General features: G+C 39.3%; 1 protein-coding gene, 2 non-coding genes and 1 pseudogene across 3 annotated transcripts in view; all 4 read right to left on the reverse strand.

The window, feature by feature from the left end:
- Positions 1-3576: 3576 nt before the first annotated feature.
- The window catches only part of MED17 (mediator complex subunit 17), a 26953-nt gene continuing 7323 nt past the window's right edge, over positions 3577-23206 (reverse strand). Inside the window, exons 4-12 of the mRNA XM_032295761.1 lie at positions 20874-21010; positions 20701-20785; positions 19668-19820; positions 18538-18668; positions 17045-17229; positions 14016-14153; positions 8734-8851; positions 6383-6542; positions 3577-4116 (exon numbers count right to left, since the gene is read on the reverse strand). Of these exons, the coding sequence (XP_032151652.1) occupies positions 3905-4116; positions 6383-6542; positions 8734-8851; positions 14016-14153; positions 17045-17229; positions 18538-18668; positions 19668-19820; positions 20701-20785; positions 20874-21010 (1319 nt within the window). The 3' untranslated portion in view covers positions 3577-3904. The remainder of the gene's footprint in view (positions 4117-6382; positions 6543-8733; positions 8852-14015; positions 14154-17044; positions 17230-18537; positions 18669-19667; positions 19821-20700; positions 20786-20873; positions 21011-23206) is intronic.
- Positions 8233-8377, reverse strand: LOC116563373. The gene has a single exon (XR_004274372.1). It is a non-coding gene; the product is annotated as a U4 spliceosomal RNA (small nuclear RNA).
- On the reverse strand, positions 17457-17557 carry LOC116563368. The gene has a single exon (XR_004274368.1). It is a non-coding gene; the product is annotated as a small nucleolar RNA U13 (small nucleolar RNA).
- On the reverse strand, positions 19983-20163 carry LOC116563343 (annotated as a pseudogene).

Here is a 23206-nt window from a genome sequence, read left to right on the forward strand (position 1 = left end):
TTGAGCCACCGCGCCTGGCCAGTTTTTTTTTTTTTTTAACAGAGTTTTACTCTTGTCATCCAGGTTGGAGTGCACTGACGCCATCTCAGCTCACTGCAAGCACTGCCACCCGGGTTCAAGCCAATTCTCCTGCCTCAGCCTCCCAAGAAGCTGGGATCACAGGTGTATGCCACCACACCCGGCTAATTTTTGTATTTTTAGTAGAGACAGGGTTTCACCATGTTGGCCAGGCTGGTCTCGAACTCCTTACCTCAGGTAATGCACCTGCCTCAACCTCCCAAAGTGTTGGAATTACAGGCATAAGCCACTGTGCTCGGATGGGTTTGTCTGAATACACTGTAATTGTTCATTGAAAAATTAATTTTTATTTCAAATGATATATACAAAAATCATCTTAGGCAAATTTTCTATTTTATCAGACTAGTCTCTTTAACCAAGATGGCTTCCTCCTGTTAAGTAATGCATTCAATTCTATCTCCTGTGAATCTCTTAGTCTTTTAGGGAATTCAGAGTCAATGTTCCACGATTTTGGTGAGTTTTACATAAAATTTATCCGAGTTGAGTATTGGTGGAAGAGAGAATATTGATAACATAGAATAAATCTAAAGTTCTAGTGTTAGATTTGGTCTTACAAAGTACACACTATCAAACCAAACTGGGGTCTCCTCACCTGGCACAGCAAGGCCAAGCACTGACGCTGGGATTGCACCAAGAGAAAGTGAGGCATTCGCTACTGTAGGGCATCGAGCAAGAACTCCAATTCCCCAGTGGCTTATAGGTAAGGTTTTTAAAGGTGGGGAGGCAAGGCCAGGTACAGTGGTTCCCACCTGTAATTCTTGCACTTTGGAAGGCCAAGGTGAGAGTATCCCTTGAGCTGGTTTGAGACCAGCCTGGCCAACATAGTGAGACCCTGACTCTACAAAAAATTTTTTAAAATTAGACAGATGTAGGGGTATATACCTATAGTCCCAGCTATTTGAGAGGCTGAGGCAGACGGATTACTTGAACCCAGGAGGTTGAGGCTGCAATGAGCAGCTGACTGCACTACTGCACTCCAGCTTGGGTAACAAGACCCTGTCTCAAAAAACAAAAACAAGAAAACCCCCCAAAAAACCACAAAGGTCTTGGAGAGGCAGAGGTTACAGCCAAAGTTATAAACCAATACATGGTGGCTATACATTGGTTTGATCTCAAAGATGGGACATCTTGAAGCAGAGACCTATAGGCCATAGGTGCATTCAAAAATTTTCTGATTTGCAATTGGCTAAGGAGGAGCTTTGTCTAAAACTCTGAGTTAGAATGTTAGCTCCAACTCATGGGCATGACCTCCTCCAGGCCCCTTAAGGAGAAATTTAGAACAAAGAACAGCAGTCCCAAGTTGTCCTGAGTCCTGACTTATCAGTCTACATGCCAGCAAATACACTTGGTGGGGATGTGAGTTTCTGAAAACAACTCAGGGACATATTTTAAGATGTTATCTTTAGTTTCTATAGGGAACCAAGCATCTCAACTCTTAACTTCCTTGGCAATTGTTTTAAGCTACTATTACCTTCTTGCTTATCAAGTTGCTTGTTTACTTCTCAGGACTACCCCAGAAATTCCCTCAAAGGAATTCAAGGTTTTTCCTTTATTTTCACGCTCAGGGCGCCCACAGGCCTTAACAAAAATATCTATTATTTTTGTTAATAATAACACACCTGCTCCATCTCAAACACATAGGTAGGTTAAATTCCTTTGATGTTACAGGCGAGTGCTTGTCCAGGTAGTTCTGTCCTAAAAATATTTTTCCCTCAGGTACCTCATGTTCTGATCAGATTTTTGTTTCCAACTAAACAAAATGAACTTACTAAATAGTTCACTTGTCCCTGTTTTTATTCAACAATACCTAAGGAACCCAGGTGCAGTGGCTCATACCTATAATCCCAACATTTAAGGGCCAATTACAATTCCTGATCAACATGAGATAATCAGGGTATCATTTTGATTTGATGGTATTCCAGCAAAGAAATTCGATGAAAAGCACTCAATATCGTCACCATATATAAAACATCACACAAATATCAATGCAGGACATTCTGAAATACTTTCTCCTAATAAATACAGCTGGTGTCTTAACCATTCTTTCTAATTGGCTTGACTCTTAGAAGCACACTTACATAATGCTTTATATTTATGTACCACTTTAGAATTTAACATTCATTACCAACCTTATTGAAACCTCTCAACTACCACTGAGGTTAGCAGAGGAGGCATCTCTATCCTCATTTATATATAAGGAAACAGGTTCAGAGGGAAGCCTTGCCAAGTTCATACAGCAAGCCAGTAGTAGAGCCAAAATTCCACAGCTCCCACTTGTTGAGGGACTAATTGGTTTTCTTCAAAATGTCTGCCAGGTTTCCACAGCACATCCTTCAAACTCCAGGAAATTCAGGTTAAAACACTAAACTAGAAAATATAAACAAACACAAGGCACAAGAATTGCTACCACAGCAACTAAGCTACCATTTTCCTACACATTTGCTTTAGTTTCTACTATTTTTTTTATTTTTTTATTTTTGAGATGAAGTCTTGCTCTGTTGCCAGGCTGGAGTACAGTAGCGTGATCTCGGCTCACTGCAACCTCCACCTCCCAGGTTCAAGCAATTCTCCTGCCTCAGCCTCTCAAGTAGCTGGGACTGCATGCATGCGCCACCATGCCCAGCTATTTTTTTTTTGTATTTTAGTTGAGACAGGGTTTCACCATGTTGGCCAGGATGGTCTCCATCTCCTGACCTTGTGATCTGTCTGCCTCGACCTCCCAAAGTGCTGGGATTACAGGCATTAGCCACTGTGCCTGGCCTTCATTTTTCTTTAATGAAAAAATGGTAGAGAAATATAAAGAACTTTTATTACTGCACAGTCATCTTACAAATTGTTAAAGCAGAATGTCTGTTTTAAAAATTGAAAGCCTTATTTATAAGGAGACCTCACCTATATGGTATTTCTTTCAGTGGTAGCAAAAGGCTCATAAAGCTAAATCTATCTCTTACTAATGGGCACACTTTAGGCACATTTCCAAGAAGTGCAAACAAGTTCCTTGGAAAAAATAATCCATTAATCCATTAGTTTTTTCCCTTTGAAAAAGCGGAGAGCTAATGGAAAGGCGCCTTAATTGGAGAAAGCAATCCAGGGCTGCTGGGTGGAGGCTTGAGAATCCCAGGTGGAAGGCTGGGCATGAGTCATGCACTAAGTGTCTCAACTGGTAGGGTCATTCAAGTGGGAGAACAGACCAAAAAGACTCAGGGATGCCCTAAAGAGATAATCTACCTCCTATGCCTTCAGCTGTCCTTTCTAAGGACGTTCTTAAATTACCTATGTAGGTTAGACCCAGGCAAGCTTAAAGGAGACAACTGGAGGAAGAGGTTATCAAGAGTTTAGAGAGTAGGAGACTCAGAAGGCTGAGACAGGAGGAGCACCTAAGCCCGGGGGGTGGAGGCTACGGTGAGCCATGACCACACCACTGCACTCCAGCCTGGACTACAGAGTGAGACGTTATCTCAAAAAAAGTATTTGGGGGAGAAAAAAAGTATTTGGAGATTTTTTAAACCACACACTTTATTTGATGTCAACATCAAAGAAGGAATATTTAAAAAAGCAAATCCAAACCCTTAAGTTAGTAATATTTCCAACTGCATGAAAAATGTATTATTTTACATCTTGCCATTACTGCATATACAACTGTACATAAACTTCTGCATTTCAAAGCTCTTGTCATTTATAAAGTGAAAGCACTCAATGTGCTAAATACACATTTCCTCATTATTATTTTTAAAAGCAATGCTCCTTTGGAAGTTATTTATTCTTTGTGCTTATAGTTGATCTGCAAACATTTCAAGTCAAAGTTTCTGGAAACGTCTTGAAAAAATCATAGTAGACAAGGACTAAGTGCAGACATAAGCAGCTCCATTTTATAAACAAAGTTTCGACCTTCCATTTTATTCCAATGAACTTCTTTGAACGGCCCACGAAGATGACTCCATTTGGTGTCTTGTAAAACATCACTTTTTGGAAGGTCTTTACACTGATTACGGGGAAACTGAACCATAATTTTGCTGCCACTTTCAGGTCCATTACGAACTGTGGAGAAAAACAAAAATAGCAATACACTCTAGTTTACCAAACTTGAAATAACAAAGGTAAATCCCACAACTTCATTCTACTGTAAATACAAAAACTGTCTATCAACTTGAAACATTCTTGTTAAAAAGTGCTTTTCCAGTTTCAACATGCAAGAAAAAAAATTCTAACTTCTATATAAGAGGCCAATATAAATACTCATGAATTATTATTTGTACACAAAGATGAGTTTTGACCTAGGAATGTCAAATGTGCTATTTTCAGGAAATCATCTCTTTTGCTTCCACATGCAGCACTAAAAAACGTACAAAGCTTTTTTGGGGGTAGCGGTTAAAGACAAGGTCTCACTGGGTTGCCAAGGCTGGTCTCAAACTCCTGGGCTCACGCAATCTTTCCACCTTAGCCTCCCAAAGGGCTGGGCTTATAGGCATGAGCCACCACACCTGGCACTTCCACCTATTTTTTTCAGTACATTCATTTGATAATATAGGTCATTCAATGAATTGGTTAATACATGCCTAATATGTAAAGAAACCTCAACCACTTAAAATCAGGACTGAAAGAGATGAAGGAAAGATTATTCTGAATTAAGAACTTCAGGTTTTAATGAGGTTTTAACTATTACTTGGGAAAAGAAAAGGGTCTTTTGAAATTCCTTGCAATAAAGATACAGCAATGACCAAGCTTGCAGATTCACAAGCTGTGATCCTGTGGGGAAATATTTCTAACTACCCACTCTTTCAAATACAGTCATAAGCTTCATAACATTTCAGTCAATGACAGATGGCATATATAATGGTAGTCCCATAAGTTATATCATATTTTTACTGTATTTTCTTTTTCTCCCCCTCTTCCTCCCCCTCCCCCCCTTTTTCTCCTCTCTCTCTCTCTCTCTCTCTCTCTCTTTCGGACAGAGTTTTGCTCTTGTTACCCAGGTTAGAGTTCAATGGTGCTATCTAGGCTCACTATAACCTCCATCTCCTGAGTTCAAGCGATTCTCCTGCCTCAGCCTCCCAAGTAGCTGGGATTCCGGCATGGGCCACCATGCCTGGTTACTTTTGTATTTTTAGTAGAGATGAGGTTTCTCCATGTTGGTCAGGCTGGTCTCATTCTCCTGACCTCGTGATCCACCCACCTTAGCCTCCCAAAGTGCTGAGATTACAGGTGTGAGCCACTGTACCCAGCCTACTGTACTTTTTCTATGTTTACATACACAAATACCATTGTGTTACAACTGTCTATAGCACTCAGTACACCAACATGCTGTACAAGTTTGTAGCCTAAGAGCAACAGGCTATGCCATGTAGCCCAGATGTGTATGTAGTAGGCTGTACCATCTAGTGCTGTGTAAGTGCACTCTATTACCATGCGATGAAATCCTCTAACACCACGTTTCTCAGAACCTGTCCCTGCCGTTATGCAACACATGATTGTATCTTTAAAATAGTCAGAACAGATATTAGAAACGAAGATCATGCTAAAATCGAAGTGCTTCAAATATAAATTTAAGTTACATAATAATACTCATGCAAGTGTCTATAAAGTGTCTACTCATAGTAGGTGCTTAATAAAATACTCCTCAGCTGGGCGCATTGGCTCACGCCTGTAATCCCAGCACTTTGGGAGGCCAAGGCAGGCAGATCACCTGAGGTTAGGAATTCGAGGCCAACCTGGCCAACATGGCAAAACTCCATCTCTACGTAAAATACAAAAATTAGTCAGGTGTGATGGTGGGTGCCTCTAGTCCCAGCTACTCAGGTGGCTGAGGTGGGAGAATTGCTTGAACATGGGAGGTGGAGGTTGCGGTGAGCAGAGATAACACCACTGCACTCCAGCCTGAGCAACAGAGTGAGACTCCGTAACAAAAACAAATAAGTTAATTAATTAAAATACTTCTCCTCTCTGCTCCATCCCTTTACTCTTTTTAGGATCAGATATTTTTCTTTCCGTGTTTGCAGCAGTACATTTTTTTAAAGTTTTTATCCATTAAGGTTTGGAACTGCAGAACTAACAATGCTGATGACACTTTTCAGACTCTCTGAGGAACATGAGATGCCAATTTAAACATTTTTTACAAATACTAGAAAGAGAAATAATAATCTCTTGCTCTGAATAATAGCTATTATCAAATAAATATTCAGTGTAAATATAACATTAACCAATTTATTACAGAGATAAATTACTCTCACCTATATTTAATTATTAAATCTAAACGTTAAAGCCAAACTCCCAATGGTCCCTTCTCATTCAAAGCAGCAGAAAGTACCTGAAATGGCATAGTCACCATTCGGGGAGGCCACCGTGATGGCAGATGCATTGCCAATGCTCTCTATGGGGCCAAGTCCCACATGATTACTGAAGCTCAGTACCTGCCAGCCCATAACCTTGGCGAGCTGCTGAACTGCATGTACCTGGTGCTGTGACATCTGTGAACGAAAAAGGACACTTGACTGACAATCAGCAGAGATATATGCAGTGACTTTACATCATGACCATAAAGTAAACTTTTGTTGGGGTACTCATTGACTAGCACAGCAACACTGCCTTAGGTCTGAGGAATCCTCCTGTGTATAACTTAGCGAGAGGGAATAGGAACCCACCTTCCACTGAAGTTGCCTGACACTTGCTTCTCCTGCCCACTGGCAACTTAAGCACAGACACATGACATAAATTTGGCCAACTGCAGACTCCTGTCTAGATCACCGAATATGGTGCAACATTTGCCCCTTCAAATCCACTGTCTACCTTATTTTCTGCCCTGAGAGGCTGACACACGTGGTTACCTTAATAGCTTCTTACGTCCTCTGGCTTAGGGCTGGATTCAGATAATGGGAGCCATCCAATGGGAGGCAGCAGGATGGCAAGGAAGAGTGAAGTCAGCGTATTTATTCTCCTGGCACCCTCCCTGTGAGGTTGTCTAGGCTGGCTGTATCTCTTGACTGGCTGCTGGTCTTCTCAAGATGGATTGCTCTAACATGACTGTCCCCCTTACAGTTCCTGTGACCTTTCCTTCCTCTTAACTTTGGCCTAGGAATGGTGACCACTAAGCCCCTGGGGTCTGGTTACCTGGTTACTACTACTGGCAGCAGGTTACCACACTATCCCTGTTGGCTCTCCTATACCTACCCCTTTGTAAATAGATCTTTAGTAACTAGGTCCTCCTAAAACTAGCCTCCTGAGTGTGCCACCTATTTCTTGTTAAGACTCTGACTGATACAATAAGGGCAATTTATAATGCATTCCGTCACCCGTGCTGAAGGCAGTAGTGCTGGGACAGCCTTAGTGCCACTCCCCTGGCCATGATTCTTATATCTAGCCTTAATCCCTACCCATTTACAAGCCTTGTTCTCTAGACCTTCTACTGATTCTGGTACCTACTCAGTAGTGTTCTAATATATTTTTGTGTGTGTGCTTAAGGTGACCAAAGCCAACCTGGATGTAGTTAGCCAAGAGCTGCCATGCCTAACAAATGAATTTTATTTACTTGGCACCGAAGACACAAATCAGTATATAAGATAATTGCTTCTAGGGTGGAAAGTATCTTGCATTAGCATTTCAAAAACCTACGCTTTATCTCACAATTCAGTATTTCACTGGGTCATTTAAAAAATCCATGAAGAAATTAGGAAAAATGCTGTGAGATATAAAAAGAAAGGGCTAGAAATTTGTCTGATGTCACAAAGCAAGTTTATGGTAGAGCTGGGACTAGAACCCATTACTTTTATTTTTTTTAAATGATATCTCGCTGTCACCCTGGGCTGAATATAGTGGGACCAATCATAGCTCACTGTAATCTAGAACACCAGGACTCGGGCAACTCTCCTGCCTCAGCCTCCCTAATAGCTATATCTATAGGTACATACCAACACAACCATTCAATTTTCTAGTTTTGTAGAGACAAGGGTGTTGCTATGTTGCCCATGCTGGTTTTGAACTCCCGACCTGAAGCAATCCTCTTGCTTCAGCCTCCCAAAGTGCTGGGATTATAGGCGCAAATCACCATACCCCGCCTTAAATCCATCACTTTCTATACTGTCCCTTGGACTTATGATTAAACCACTTCATTTATTAAGGATAATGGTCATTATAGAGTTTTTTTGTTTGTTTTGTTTCTTTTTAATATATAATTCAGTCTCCAAAAATTGCCAATGCCAACTACATTTCAAGTCGTCATGGTGGGGTATTGGGAAAAGTTTTCAATTAGCAATAATCGTGCCTCAGATAAACCTCATTGGCTACGATGCTGCCACTGCGCAAAGCTGGTCATTATAGTTTTACATATGATCTCCCTTTCTCTAGTTTTCTTCAGGTTAATAATTCTCTACTCTGGAGATGTTGTAAACCCTACAGATGTTGTAAATCTTCACAAATATGACATCAGGGAAAAAACTTGCTAGTCTCAGAACTGGTCCATCTTGACATGAAAACCTGGAACAGTTTATCAGCACTTTCAATTAACCAACAGGTTGTAAAATGTGCATTAGAAATTAAACAATTTAATTTCTACTGTAAAAACATTTTCTTCTTAATTTATTACATTTTAACTACTTCTTAACCAATTTGTGATTTAAGTAGCTATGAAAAGGAGGAGGCTTAAGACACAATCTGCAACTGTACCTGAGACAGGAGGAAATCCTGTAGCTCCTGCTCTTGATAAGACAGTGTAATTACTCTTCCATCTCTGTGTACAACTCGAATCTGCTCAACTCCAATATTCAATTGCAGCTGGATGGACCTTTATAGACACATAGACTAAAATTCAGAGATGTTCAAAATTATACAGTATTATAAACAATAAGCCTCAACATCAAATTAAAAAGTATTTGTTTGTTTGTTTTGAGACAGAGTCTCAGTCTGCTGCCCAGGCTGGAGTGCAGTGGTATGATCGCAGCTCACTGAAACCTCCGCCTCCCGGGTTCAAGGGATTCTCCTGCTTCAGCCTCCCAAGTAGCTGGGATTACAGGTGCCCGCCAACATGCCCGGCTAATTTTTGTATTTTTAGTAAAGATGTGATTTCCCCATGTTGGCCAGGCTGGTCTCAAACTCCTGATCTCAAGTGATCTACCTGCCTCGGCCTCCCAAAGTGCTGAGATTACAGGTGTGAGCCGCTGCACCCCGCCAAAAAAAAAAAAAATGTTTTAATAACCCACATAAACATCCATGAAGGAGATGCAGGAGTCTTCTTTGGTTCAACTAAGCAGACTTACTCCAGAATACAACAGACCACACTGAGTACCAGTCTACCCAGAGGATTTGGAGAGACCACAGCTTGCCAGCAGGCCATGCAGCTGTCTATATAGCAGCAAAATACCTTTGTTGCAAGATGAGATCCACATTGGGTATACATGGGACCTGTCCTAACAGGAGCCATAAGGTCTTGTAACAACTCCATAGGCATGGTTTCCACAAGCCAAGATCAGCTTTAAAAGTCACCACCAGCCAGGGAAGTCCAAAAGCATTCCCATCAGTTATTTAAAATTTCTCCCAGTTCAGATCATTTTACCAATTTGAGATCATTTTTACTATTAATACAGATGACATCTTTCCTTATCAGGTTTCCAAGGGATTAGAGCCAGTGTTAACCAAAGAGCAAATTATCATACAGAAACAGAAATTGTTAATTCTTTACCTTCTCCTACTGAAATAATCAGCAAACAAGTCAGAATACATATACTCCCATTAATTTGGCTTAGGTCAAATAAAAAAACTCATATAAAAGCCAGTAAATAACAAGCAGATCACTGTAATCTTCCCAAAACAACTGCTAAAAATTTAAGAAATCACAGCACATTGCATCCTTGAAATCTTCAGCCTCCAGAGAGGCTGGGACTTCAGGTGTTTGCAACAATGCCTGGCTTAAGGTTGTAATTTTGATGAACTAAAGTTTACATTATTTTCTCAAAGAAAAACACAAAACTCAAAAGGCTTAAAGACATATAAATGTAACCCACATTTTAAAATTCTTTTCTTAAAACAAGGTGTGAAGGAACAGGGACTCTTATCACTCACCATTGGTGACTGCATACTTTTGGCAACTACTTTGAGGAATAATTTGATAGTACCAATTAAAATGTAAATGTCCTTATCTTTTTTCGAGACAGAATCTCACTCTATCACCCAGGCTATAGTGCAGTTGCACAACCTCAGCTCACTGCAACCTGTCTCCCGGGTTCAAATAATTCTTCCACTTCAGCCTCCTAAGTAGCTAGGACTATAGGCACATACCACCATGCCCAGCTAATCTTTCTATTTTTAGTATGGACAGGGTTTCACCATGTTGGCCACACTGGCCTTGAACACCTGGCCTCAAGTGATCTGCCCACCTCAGCCTCCCAAAATGTTGGGATTACAGGCATGAACCACCAGGCCCGTCAGATGTCCTCTTTTAAGCCAGCAATTATACTTGCAGGACTTTAACCTATAGATAGATATACCTGTACATGTGCAAATTATTTTGCTAATGCTCAACAAAAATGTTCAACAACAGAAGACTGATTAAAAGTTTGGGACATATAATGAAATACAATAATGCTGTAAAAAAAATGAGGTAGATCTATGTGCTAACAAAATAATGTTTACTCACTAATATAATACTACTGAGCAATAAATTATTTATTATATGTACTTGTCTGCATTTCTGGACCTTATGGCCACATGATTAATTTTAACGCAGAAGAATGCAGAACAATCACATATTTTAAACGTTGTTAAAATACTCCACATAAAAAGAATCTCCTACTCTGTAAAGCATTTCCTGTATTGATCCCATTTTCTTCTGATCATTAAGCCTACCTGCATAAGTGGAACTATTTAAAAAAAAATACTACTGAGTTTAAAAGGCAGGTAAATTCCAAATGATTGCTAATATGTAGAGTTTCCTTTTGGGGGAGATGGAAATGTTCCATAATTAGATAATGATGACAGTTACAAAACTGGGAATATACTAAAACCCACTGAACTGTGTTCACTTTAAAATGGTTAATTTTGTTATATGTATTGTATGTTTTTTAAGACGCATACAAAACTGCATGAGAGGTAGGGTTACATGTCTTCTACATGTATATGTAAAAAAAAAAAAAAATTTAAAGAGAGGTAGGGTACAGGTACAGGTAGGATATGTATGCTCATAAATACACAGACTTTCCTAGAAAGATGTGTAAGAAATTGTTTTAAATGATTCATCCAAACAAGTTCTGAGAATTATTTTCAACTTTCAATAGTCTAAGTTGAGCCCAGCTGTGATAGTTAAGAGTGTCAACTTGACTGGATTAAAGGATACAAAGTATTGATCCTGGGCTGTCTGTGAGGGTGCTGCCAAACGAGATTAAGACTTGAGTCAGTGGGCTGAGAAAGGCAGACCTACCCTTAATCTGGGTGGGCACAATCTAATCAGCTGCCAGCACAGCCAGAATATGAACAGGCAGAAAAAATGTGAAAAGAGAGATCGGCCTAGCCTTCCAGGCTACATCTTTCTCCTGTGCTGGATGCTTCCTGCCCTCGAACATCGGACTCCAAGTTCTTCAGTTTTGGAACTCAGACTGGCTCTCCTTGCTCCTCAGCCTGCAGACTGCCTATCGTAGGGCCCTTTGTGATCCTGTGAGTTAATACTTTATAAACTCCCCTTTACGTATATGTATCTATTCCATTAGTTCTGTCCCTTTAGAGAATCCTAATACACCAGCTATAGAAGATGAGAAAAAGAGCATTCTACTACTGCCTTCTACTTCTCCTTCATTCCTACTTCTCTTTGATTCTGTCAAGGCTACATTATCACAAATCTTTCTTCATGGAAGTTTAGAACGTTTACATTGGGACCTGTAACCATAATCCCACAGTTTTAGTCTTAGCTCTAGTATAAACAATTCAATGATAACTTTCTCTTTTCTTTTCCATTGCACTCACTCTCTCTTCACATTTTATTATTAAAATTATAAACACAAACACTAGGAGGGCAAAAGGCTTATTGGCAAATAAATGAACACGAACAGAAGTATAACGAAAGCCTGTAATTCCATCACCCAGTCTTAATGGTTAAAAATGCAATCCAAACTTTTTTCATCTGTTTGACACCTACTTTCTCCCACCCCACCCCCAATCACCCCAATTATTTTATTATTTCTTTAGATATAGGGGAAGGAAACTCTATGATTCTGCTTTACTCCATCATCTTTCTCTGAAAGTTTCAAGGCTAATTGCCTTCCCATGTGTATTCTTCCATATTCTACATCTAAACTCACACTTACCTATTTTCATTTTTTAAGTGAATTAAAACCTCTGCATTAAAAAACAGCATTATATAGGGAATTACTGTACATAGGAAAAATCAAAAAGAAAGAGAAATAAATAGCATTATAAGGCTGAGTGCGGTGGTTCATGCCTGTAATCCCAGTACTTTGGAAGGCCGAGGAGGGCGGATCATGAGGTCAGGAGTTCAAGATCAGCCTGGCCAACACAGTGAAACCCCGTTTCTATTAAAAATACAGAAATTAGCCAGGTGTGGTGGCACGCACCTGTAGTCCCAGCTATTCAGGAGGCTGAGGGAGGAGAATTGCTTGAACCCAGGAGGCAGAGGCTGCAGTGGGCCAAGACTGTGCCATTGCACTCTAGCTTGGGCAACAGAGCAAGACTGCATCTCAAAAAAAAAAAAAAAGGATTATAAATGTATTTTCTGCCCCTACTCCTAAGGGTGGCTATTTTGTGTTTCACAGTATGTTTTGCTTTACTGTGGCTAGTTAAGTCTGTCTGAAATAAAGCAACTAAGAAGGGTATGGTAGTACACACCTGTAGTCCCAGCTACACAGGAGGCTAAGGCGGGAGGACTGCTTGAGCCCAGGAGTTCGAGATCAGCCTGGACAACAGCATTGTAAGACACCATCTCAAAAACACAAATTGAGACAAAAAGGAAATAAAGCAACTAACACTTTAAAAATTAAAAGTAGTCACAGAGCCTGATAAATGTCAGGTGTTAAATTTCACAGAGGCTCAAAAGGTAGCCTAAAAAGTCCTTTGATGGCTTACTAGTCAATTGTATTAACTTGTGATTTGTGAATGTATATCAAGTAGACTGCATTCCTATGAAGGCTGGGGACAAAAGCCATCTTACCTCCTTCACAGACACACAGTTATCAATCCAGTTTTTAGGGCATAATCATGATCTGGATTACACCCAGGATCGACACCAGGTCATGAGAGCTGTAAAACTTCAGCTGTTTTAGGCATAACATGGAGAGTACAGGCTAGAATACAAATGACCCTATTCACTTCAAATATACTAGACTTACTGTATAGCCATTAGGCAAGAACTGAAGCAGACCTGGAGTCTCAAGAGTTGAGACAGCTTTCTGCTCAGTGCTGGGGTTCACTGTTTACCCCAGCTCAAATATGTAACATTTACCTAATAGAGACTATTTTTTAGACATTCTTACCTCTCATTCTTACAATGTTTAAAAACAGACTTTTTGGATTTTTTCCTAAGAACTAACTGCCATCAAAAAAAACGGGCTGGGAGTGGTGACTCATGCCTGTAATCCCAGTATTTTGGGAGGTCAAAATAGGAGGATTGCTTGAATCCAGAAGTCGAAGACCAGCATGGGCAACATAGACCTGTTTCTTAGGTACACGCCTATAGTCCCAGCTACTCAGGAGACTGAGGCAGAAGAATTCCTTAAACCCAGGAGTTCGAGGCTGCAGTCAGCTATGATCACCACTGTACTCCAACCTGGGTAAAAGAGTGAGACTCCACTTATTAAAAAAAAACTCTACAGTTGATATAATTGACAGAAATGTTATGCCACCCTAGCAAATAAAAACCAAATACTTAATATAATTACTCAGCAAACATCAATACATTAAAAACAAGTTAACAAATTAAATACAAAACTTTTATTTTGGCCACTTACTTGCATATTTGCTCATAGCCTTGTGATGTGATTAAAACTTTCACACTAGATTCATAAACATCATTGATATTTGACCAATGAGCCTGTATCTGAGGATCTTCAATTCGGCTTGCTAAGCTGTCAATGGTTGCTGCAGTTCTATTAAACACGAGAGGTTAAAAAACTTTGTTATCACACAAAATGATAGGAATATAAATGACTCATCAGTTTTATGAAAATTTTAAAACTAGATAACTACTTTTTAGAACTAAGTATAAAGCAGACTTTAAATAAAGGTAGAGGTAGTTCTAAGAAACCTTTCACACTGCTTGAATGTGTAGGTTCTCAGCTTCACACTACAATACACACTCATCACATACTCCTGATTATCACGATTCATAATGGGTTTATTTTATTCCCTTTAACTCACTCATTTTCTTCCACTCAGGAAAGCTTATCAGGAAAAGAGTGAGAAGGATACTCTAGGGTACAAACCCAATATAAATCATTCACAAATGTCAATATTTGATCCCTGGTAATAAATGACTTGTGGCATAGCCACATCTAGACCCATTACTGTATTGAAATTACAATCATATTGAAGAGAAGCTGGAGATTTTTTGCACAATTAAAACCTTACACTCCGAAAAAGAAAAATATCAATACAAATGAGAAATAGGATTCATCAAGTGTTCATTATACAGCAAGCATTATAATAAGCACTTTCCTGAATTGTATTATTTAATCTTACTAACAACTCTGTTTCTTAGGTAGGCACTATTATTTCCTTATTTAGAAGAGAAAAATGTTTAGCAATGTTCAGCAATTTGCCCACGGCCACATAGCTGTAAATTGGGATACAAAATCTAGGAGTCTAAATCCAGAGCCAAAAACCTGGGAATTAATTCCAAAGCCAGTAAACTTATACACACTAATCAATAGCCAAAACTTAGAACCAAAGCATAAATACATAAAAATATATTAGCATGTCAAGAGATCTTACTGTGCATAGTATCATACACATCAGTCTTTTTTCTTTTTTTGGACATGGTTTCACTCTGTCATCCCAACTGGAGCGCAGTGGTGTGACCACAGCGCACTGTAGCCTCAACATCCCAGGCTCATGTGATCTTCCAGGCTCAGCTTCCCAAAGAGCTGGGACTACAGGGGCATACCACCATACCCGGCTACTTTTTAAAATTTTTTTGTAGAGATGGGCCATGTTGCCCAGGCTGGTCTCAAATTCCTGGACTCAAGGGATATGCCTGGCCTCCCAGAGTGCTGAGATTACAGGCATGAGCCACCACACCAAGAGCAGCTAATTTTTAAAAGATTTCCTGGCCAGGCAGTGGCTCATGCCTATAATCCCAGCACTTTGGGAGGCCAAGGTGAGTGGATCACTTGAGGTCAGAAGTTTGAGACCAGCCTGGCCAACACGGCGAAATCTCGTCTCTACTAAAAATACAAAAATTAGCCAGGCATGGTGGTGCACGCTTATAATCCCAGCTACTTGGGACGCTGAGGTGGGATGATCACTTGAACCCGGGAGGCGGAGGTTGCAGTGAGCTATGCCACTGCACTCCAACCTGAGTGACACAGCAAGACTTCAACTCAAAAAAACTTCTTGTAGAGACAAGGTCTCACTGTTGCCCAGGCTGGTCTCAAACTCTTGGGCTCAAGCAAGCCTTCCATCTCGACCTCCTAAAGTGTAGGGACTATAGGCGTGAGCTACCACTAAGCTTTTTGTACACCAGAAAGGGAGTAATGTTTTTAAAGCTTTGCTGCTTCCAAGGCTACACTTACTACTCTGAAATTTATAATGGTTCTAAAGATAGTTATTTTCATGCTAACATTTATTTTGGGGATTATTTAAATTTATGGTCAATCAGAAATTTGCAAGATTAACAATCTACTCAGATTATCAGCTTTTTAAATTGAACTGTTATTAATGGTAACAGTAACCTACATGATACTTTATTACTTATAAGATACTTCTACATACATTGTTTACTATGACCCTAAGACCCCGCTCCTATACCTAATACTGACAGGGGAATAAATGGGGGGCCACAGACACTAAATATTTTGCTCAAAGTTACCTAGCAAGTGGTTGAGCCTTGGCTTATACACCTTTCACCCAAGTCTGCTACTCTTTTCACTGTATCATGCTGTCTTCACTAAAGTGTCTCCCTTTTTAGTAAAAATTCCTTTTATTAAAAGCTGAAGGACCTAAATTTCTACTCTAATACTACAAACTAATATACTAAAAAGACTGTATTAATAAGAAAAATACTGGAAACCAAAATATCATCTATTTAACGACAATGTCCATTCCTGAACTTGTGGAGTACTACCAATGCATAATTACAAATGAAGTAAAAACAGGACTTTTCACTAAGTACCAATAATAAAATAGAAAAGCACCCTTTAGCATTGAAAAAGATACATTTATATGTACTCACGCCATGTTATTTTATAAGCAATGTATATAAAAGAAAAAAAAAACAATTTTGGGAATTACATAGAACTGGGCACGAATCCTGGTTCTGCAACTTTTTAGCTGTGTAAACTTGAGCAAGGTGCATAACTTCTTTAAGCCTCAATCTTATCAGTAAAAACAAGGTTAATACTGCCTGTCCCAAAGAACAAAGATTAAATAAGTCAACATAAAGGAGAGTGTCCTCCAAACCCTAAAATGTGCAAGAAATAAAAAATACAGCAACCCTCAACAAAAGGATTTAAATCAGTTCAGAAATAAGTATCTCATGGCTGGGTTACTGAAGAAAGTATGCTGTTATAAAGCACATTTCTCCTAGTCAATTGTCTTTGCAAAAAAGTGACAGTGTTAGAAAGAATACGTTGTTAGATCAGACGTGGATCTAAGTCCTCCCCAGACTTGACAGGACCCAGTCTATGATGGCAAATAAACTCTTACACTTCCTCTCCCTAAAAAAAAAAAAGTTAAAGCATTCCAAAAAAGTATGTAACAGAAGAAAACAAAATGCAATTTCAAAGAGAAAACAGAAAACAGTAACTTTGTTCAACCTTACCTACTCCTTAGAAAAATATGCTTTGCTTGTTTAATTATTTTTTCCAGAAGCCCTTCACTGGACTGCAATGAATTAATTTCATTTTTATCAAAAGCTTGAGGACCCGAAAGTCTCATTCTCTTGTGGCCAAAAGGTGCACTTGCTGGATGAGGCATCATGATGGAACTCAAAGTCTGTTTATGAAACTAACAAAAACAGCCATTTTAAATAACCAATACCCACATAGTAAATGCTATATAATATTTAATCAAAACATGGGTTACATCTTAGAAACACTGAAAGGAATGGGTTTGAACCACATATGAAAAGAAACCTGACATGGAGAAAAATGCAAGCATCTAATAGGTCACACATAATGCAAGTCTGTAAAGAGAAGGGTCCTTCTCAAGCTGTAATTTTTTTCCTTTTCTCACGTCAAATGGGTAATGTGCTGACATCCTAATAAGGTTTGACGGAGCCACAACTCACATATGAACATGAAAACCCAATCATGCTTTTGAACAGCAAAAGGATCTCAAGCTTTAATTTTTATTTTAAAAGTTTTACAATGTAAAATAGTCCTCTTCATTGAGTCTCATAAATAGAACACATGCAATCAGTAAATAGTTCTTTCACTATACCCTAGATTAGAGGTTCCCAAACCTGGCTGCCTATCTGAACCTCCTGAGGAGCTTTTTAAAAACAATTCTTGCATCATCACAATCAACTGAATCAGATTTTGCATAGGGCAGGGGAGGCTGTAATACATACTTCTATGAAATTTCACAGGATATTCCTTTGAAATTACCCTGGCTGTGAGCCAGAACCCTGGAAACAGTTGTAGATAATCTGTAAGTAGAAGATGTCCTAAAATAAAACTAGTCTCTTCACAGACTCTGGCAAGACATTTTCCATTATCTCTCCCAGTCAGAATCACCCTTCCCTCTGAACTTGAACATCATGTTTCTTACACTTCTACTTTAAAACTTGCATCTCTCTCTTTTTTTTTTTTGAGACGGAGTTTCGCTCTTGTTACCCAGGCTGGAGTGCAATGGCGCGATCTCGGCTCACCGCAACCTCCGCCTCCTGGGTTCAGGCAATTCTCCTGCCTCAGCCTCCTGAGTAGCTGGGACTACAGGCACGTGCCACCATGCCCAGCTAATTTTTTGTAGTTTTAGTAGAGATGGGGTTTCACCATGTTGATCAGGATGGTCTCGATCTCTTGACCTTGTGATCCACCCGCCTCGGCCTCCCAAAGTGCTGGGATTACAGGCTTGAGCCACCGCGCCCGGCCAAAACTTGCATCTCTCTACCACTAGAAGGTATGCTTGGGAACAGGGACAGTATCCTGATTATCTCTGTATTCCCCTAGCACACAGCAAGGATCTTTCATATTAGACAGTGATGCTGTTGCTGTGTCAATAATCAAGACTCAGAAGAGGAGGAGGGGGTTTGTGCATACTCACTGCCCCGCACATGCTCACCATAATGCAAGAAAACATTTATTTCCTTACCTCTCTAATCAGTAGATGTAAATTATGCTCTAAGACATAAAGGTGGTCCTCCGGACTTTGCTTCTCAGGAGCAAATTTTTGGGATTTCTTATCATTTGAGGAATGGCACAAAGAAATAGATAACTGCAAATCTATTTATAAAAAGGAGGAGGACAGATGTAAATAAAATATGGGAAGGTACAAACTGTCTTCATAAAGTATAATCATAGTTCATTTTCAAAAGATATATTCTAAACTTAAAGATCAGGCCTCATGATTAACATGTGTATATCAAGATGACTATTCATGAATATAATAAACTACCATGTATTTCAATAATTCGAATTCTGTTGACATATAATATGGCTGCTGCCCTTGAGCTGTGGCTAAACACTGGTGAAAAATGCTATATATTGCTTTTTCCTTTAAAATAAGAGTTGGTATCCAGTTTTACTGAGTAGAAGACAGTCAGTCTTCCCTGCTCCCATAAGAAGTAGGATGGAATTTCTCACCACTAAAACCTATTTCATTCTAAGATCACTGCCCTTAGAATTTACATAAAAAACAAGTGCAAAGCTAAATACAAACTCATCCCCAGACAAGTCTACCTGCTTTTGAACAATATAATTTAAATCCAGTTTCTACAAATTTGAAAATATTATGAGTAAACTTCAAAAAATATATATTTTTTTGTTTTAGTAAAGACTGAATTTCACCATGTTGGCCACGCTAGTTTCGAACTCCCAACCTGATGTGATATCCCCAGCTTGACCTCCCATAGTGCTGGATGACAAGCGTGAGAGTAAACATTTTTAAACTGGCCTCTCATTTAGACAATCTCCCTTCAAAGCAACTGTTATTAAATAAAATGTAGCTATGCTAGTGCAAATTTTTTCTCTTGACAATAATAATGACTACATAAGTGCAAATTTTTGATACGTAGCTTAAAAATCCAAAGGTCACACTATTTAGGACACAGAACTGAATCCACAGAATAGTTTGTGTTACATGCTTTACTGGCTGTCACGCTGGATAACACACTATTCCTTTGCTCTTATTATTCTCCCAACACATCCTAACAGCTACCTTCTCTGTCCTATTCCTCAAAACACAAAGTCCTGTTCATAAAGTCAAAACAGGGCTGCACTTACTTGGAAAAGGCTGAGAAATAATCTGGTTTTTCACCACAATGTGAGGGATCTGTGATTTAATTTGAACAGCTTCCCGAGAGAGCTGTGCAAAAATTTCTTTACACAAGAGAACATTCTGTGCTGCTTCTAATTTTGTCTGCCAATGTGGGGAACCTGAAAGACAAGAAATGTATGTATCAATTATCTAACAATATTATGCCTTAATTAGCTTAAATGGCGATCTGAGTACATACGACAAATGTTCAGAAAATACTATATTACAGTATATTCTTTTTTTTCTATTCACTTTTTTTGTGAATAGAAATTTTCTATTGCCAATGGCAACTGTGTTACAAATCATCCCAGCAGGATACTGGGAAGGTTTTTTTGTTTTTATTCCCCCAAGCTTTCATTCTTAAAGAGGGAAGTTTCAATTCTTCAAGAGGGAAGTATCAATTAGCAATAATCATGCCACAGATAAACCTCAGTGGCTATGATACTGCCACTGTGTAAAGCTATATTCTTTCCAAAATATAAACACCTCAGTTCTTTAACAGAGAAAACCAGTAAGTCAGTCGTCTTAAAAAACATTGTGGGCTCACGCCCATAATCCCAGCACTTTGGGAGGCTGAGGCTGGCAGATCATCTGAGGAAGGGAGTTTGAGACCAGCCTGACCAACATGGAGAAGTCATGTCTCTACTACAAATACAAAATTAGCTGGGCGTGGTGGCGCATGCCTGTAGCCCCAGTCACTTGGCAGGCCGAGGCAGAAGAATGGCTTGAACCCGGGAGGTGGAGGTTGCAGTGAGGTGAGATCAAGCCACTGTACTCCAGCCTGGGCAACAAAAGTGAAACTCCATCTCCAAAAAAAAAAAAAAAAAAAAAAAGGTTGCATAGCTATTCACTAATGGTTTATTGACAGATTTTAGAAGAATATTTTGAACTGTTCTTATTTTAAAATATCTATTATTCCTAAGCTATATTTATCTTCAGTTTATTTTAAAATGCCAGCTCAAAGAAGACCAGAAATTAGAGGACAGAACATAACCACACCTGGTTTGGATTTGGGCAAAGGTCTTTTGAAGAGGTTAACTGTGCCAAGATCACCTATATCTGGAGATTGTTTTTGAATTGAAACCTATATGACAACAAAAACAAAAAAAAGTTAACAAATTAGCTTCAGGGCTATTCATAAGAAATTACATGAAAAATATTTTGACAAATACCTTGATATATGCAGACCCCTCTAAATCACTAGGAATTTGGACATCAAGGGGACAGTAATCTTCAGGTATCTTTTTATCCAGATCAAGATCCGTATTCTTTATTACTTCAAATGTACCATGATGAGGAAAGAGAGATCCTAATGTGGTATTAAAAATAGGAAAATAAAAAAAAAAAAACATATTATTCTGACACATATTATTAAATATATAATAATTCACATCCACATCACTGAATCATAAAGTAAGTTCCCACTAAAAAACGTATGTTTTGCGGGAAAGGGTGAGGAGTGATGAGCAAATGAAGGAAAGAAAATGGGGGAAGGGGGTTATTTACCTTTAAAAAAAAAAAAAAACACTTCTTAATCTAATGACATCATTATAATAAAAATTCGGGCCGGGCGTGGTGGCTCACACCTGTAATCCAAGCACTTTGGAGGCCAAGGCGGGCAGATCACCTGAGGTCGGGAGTTCAGGACCAGGCTGACCAACATGGTGAAACCCCATCTTTCAAAAAAAAAAGAAAGAAAAAGAAATTCCACAGAAAATCCAAATTGTTTTATTCCAATGGAGTATTGATAACAATGGGTGTACTCCTAGAAAATAATTCCTCAGATTGAAACCTTGGGGATGAAACATTTCTGGAGCTTAGCCTCTCTACTAAGTTTTCAAGTAAGCACTCTGCACTTAACAACAGAAAGAGAGAGGATAGTGCATATAATACCCTTTTTTCAACCAGTTCCTAGATGTTTTATTTCATTTTTTATTGTCTTTTTGGAGACGGTCTCCCTCTGTCTCCCAGGCTGGAGTATGGTGGTACAATCACAGCTCACTGCAGCCTCAAACTCCTAGGATTTAGCAATCCTCCCACTTCAGCCTCCCAGGTAACTAGGACTGCAGGTACATGCCATCACACCCAGCTAATTTTTAATGTTCTATTTTTTTAAATAGGGTCTATGTTGTCCAGTCTTATCTTGAACTCCTGGGCTCAAGCAATTCTCCCACCTTGGCCTCCCAAAGTGCTGAGATTACAGGTGTGAGCCGCCCAGCCCAGTCCTGAGATTTTATGTGACGTCTTTCTGTGTAAGTCAGAGGTTTGGGTAAGTTGTTCTGGGCCACTGAATTATGTAAGGAATAGGTGGTTAAATGTAACTGGTTTTGGGCCGGGCGCAGTGGCTCAAGCCTGTAATCCCAGCACTTTGGGAGGCCGAGGCGGGTGGATCACGAGGTCAAGAGATCGAGACCATCCTGGTCAACACGGTGAAACCCCGTCTCTACTAAAAATACAAAAAATTAGCTGGGCATGGTGGCGCGTGCCTGTAATCCCAGCTACTCAGGAGGCTGAGGCAGGAGAATTGCCTGAACCCAGGAGGCGGAGGTTGCGGTGAGCCGAGATCGCGCCATTGCACTCCAGCCTGGGTAACAAGAGCGAAACTCCGTCCCAAAAAAAAAAAAAAAAAAAAAACACCATGTGATCAAATACTTTCATAATCATAAGTGACTACGCCAAATAAAGAATTAGGTAAAGTTCCCGTAAACAAATTATTTCTGGAAAAGAAAATATCCAAAACCAGAAAATGCTACTTCTACAGACTACCTATTAAAAATTTTAAATGGTCTTATCAGCTTTAATTCATCTTTATAATGAGATATAACCTTCAGGGATCAAAATATTCCAATTATTATATTAAGGCTGAAGCATGGCGGTCCTCCAGTATTTGACTTAACCGCCTTTTAACTTACCTTTTTAAAATTTTAGGATAATGATAGCTTACTCTGGCAAATGAATCTTTCAAATATTACTGTACCATTATCTCAACTCAAAACCAAGACTCTTTGCCTCCTCCCCTGATATTCACAGCCTTTACCCCATTGAGCTATGAACTTTATAAGTTTTTCCATATAGCCAGCCCCTCTGATTGACTCAGCAGCTTATAAAACACCACCATTATTATCTTGTAAAACCTACAACTAAGAATTTATACCAAAAAATATGAAGTCAACAGCATCAAACCTTAGTACGCCTCCAAAAGTTGCATTCCCTAAGTTAGTGTTGTAGCCCTAGTTTAGTGGGAAAAAGGAAAGCAAACCTTTTTGCCACTCTTTCTCTTCACTCAGGACATAAAAACAGCTTAGCAGATTAATGGCAAAAGAAAGAGTAAGAATAAAAAGTTTCTTTCCTCCTTTCATGTTCAGGCTAGCCTTTTTGTGTGTTTTTTTTTTTGGGGGGGGGGGTAGGAGTGTGTGTGTTTGTTTTTAAATTCTCAAAAAAAACTTTCAAACCTTCCGGGTTTTTCTTTTTTTTTTTTTTTGGAGACAAGGTCTGGGTCTATAGC

Source organism: Sapajus apella, unplaced genomic scaffold (assembly GCF_009761245.1).
Source record: "Sapajus apella isolate SASKATOON/1434 unplaced genomic scaffold, GSC_monkey_1.0 scaffold34, whole genome shotgun sequence".
NCBI classification, from domain to species: Eukaryota; Metazoa; Chordata; class Mammalia; order Primates; family Cebidae; genus Sapajus; species Sapajus apella.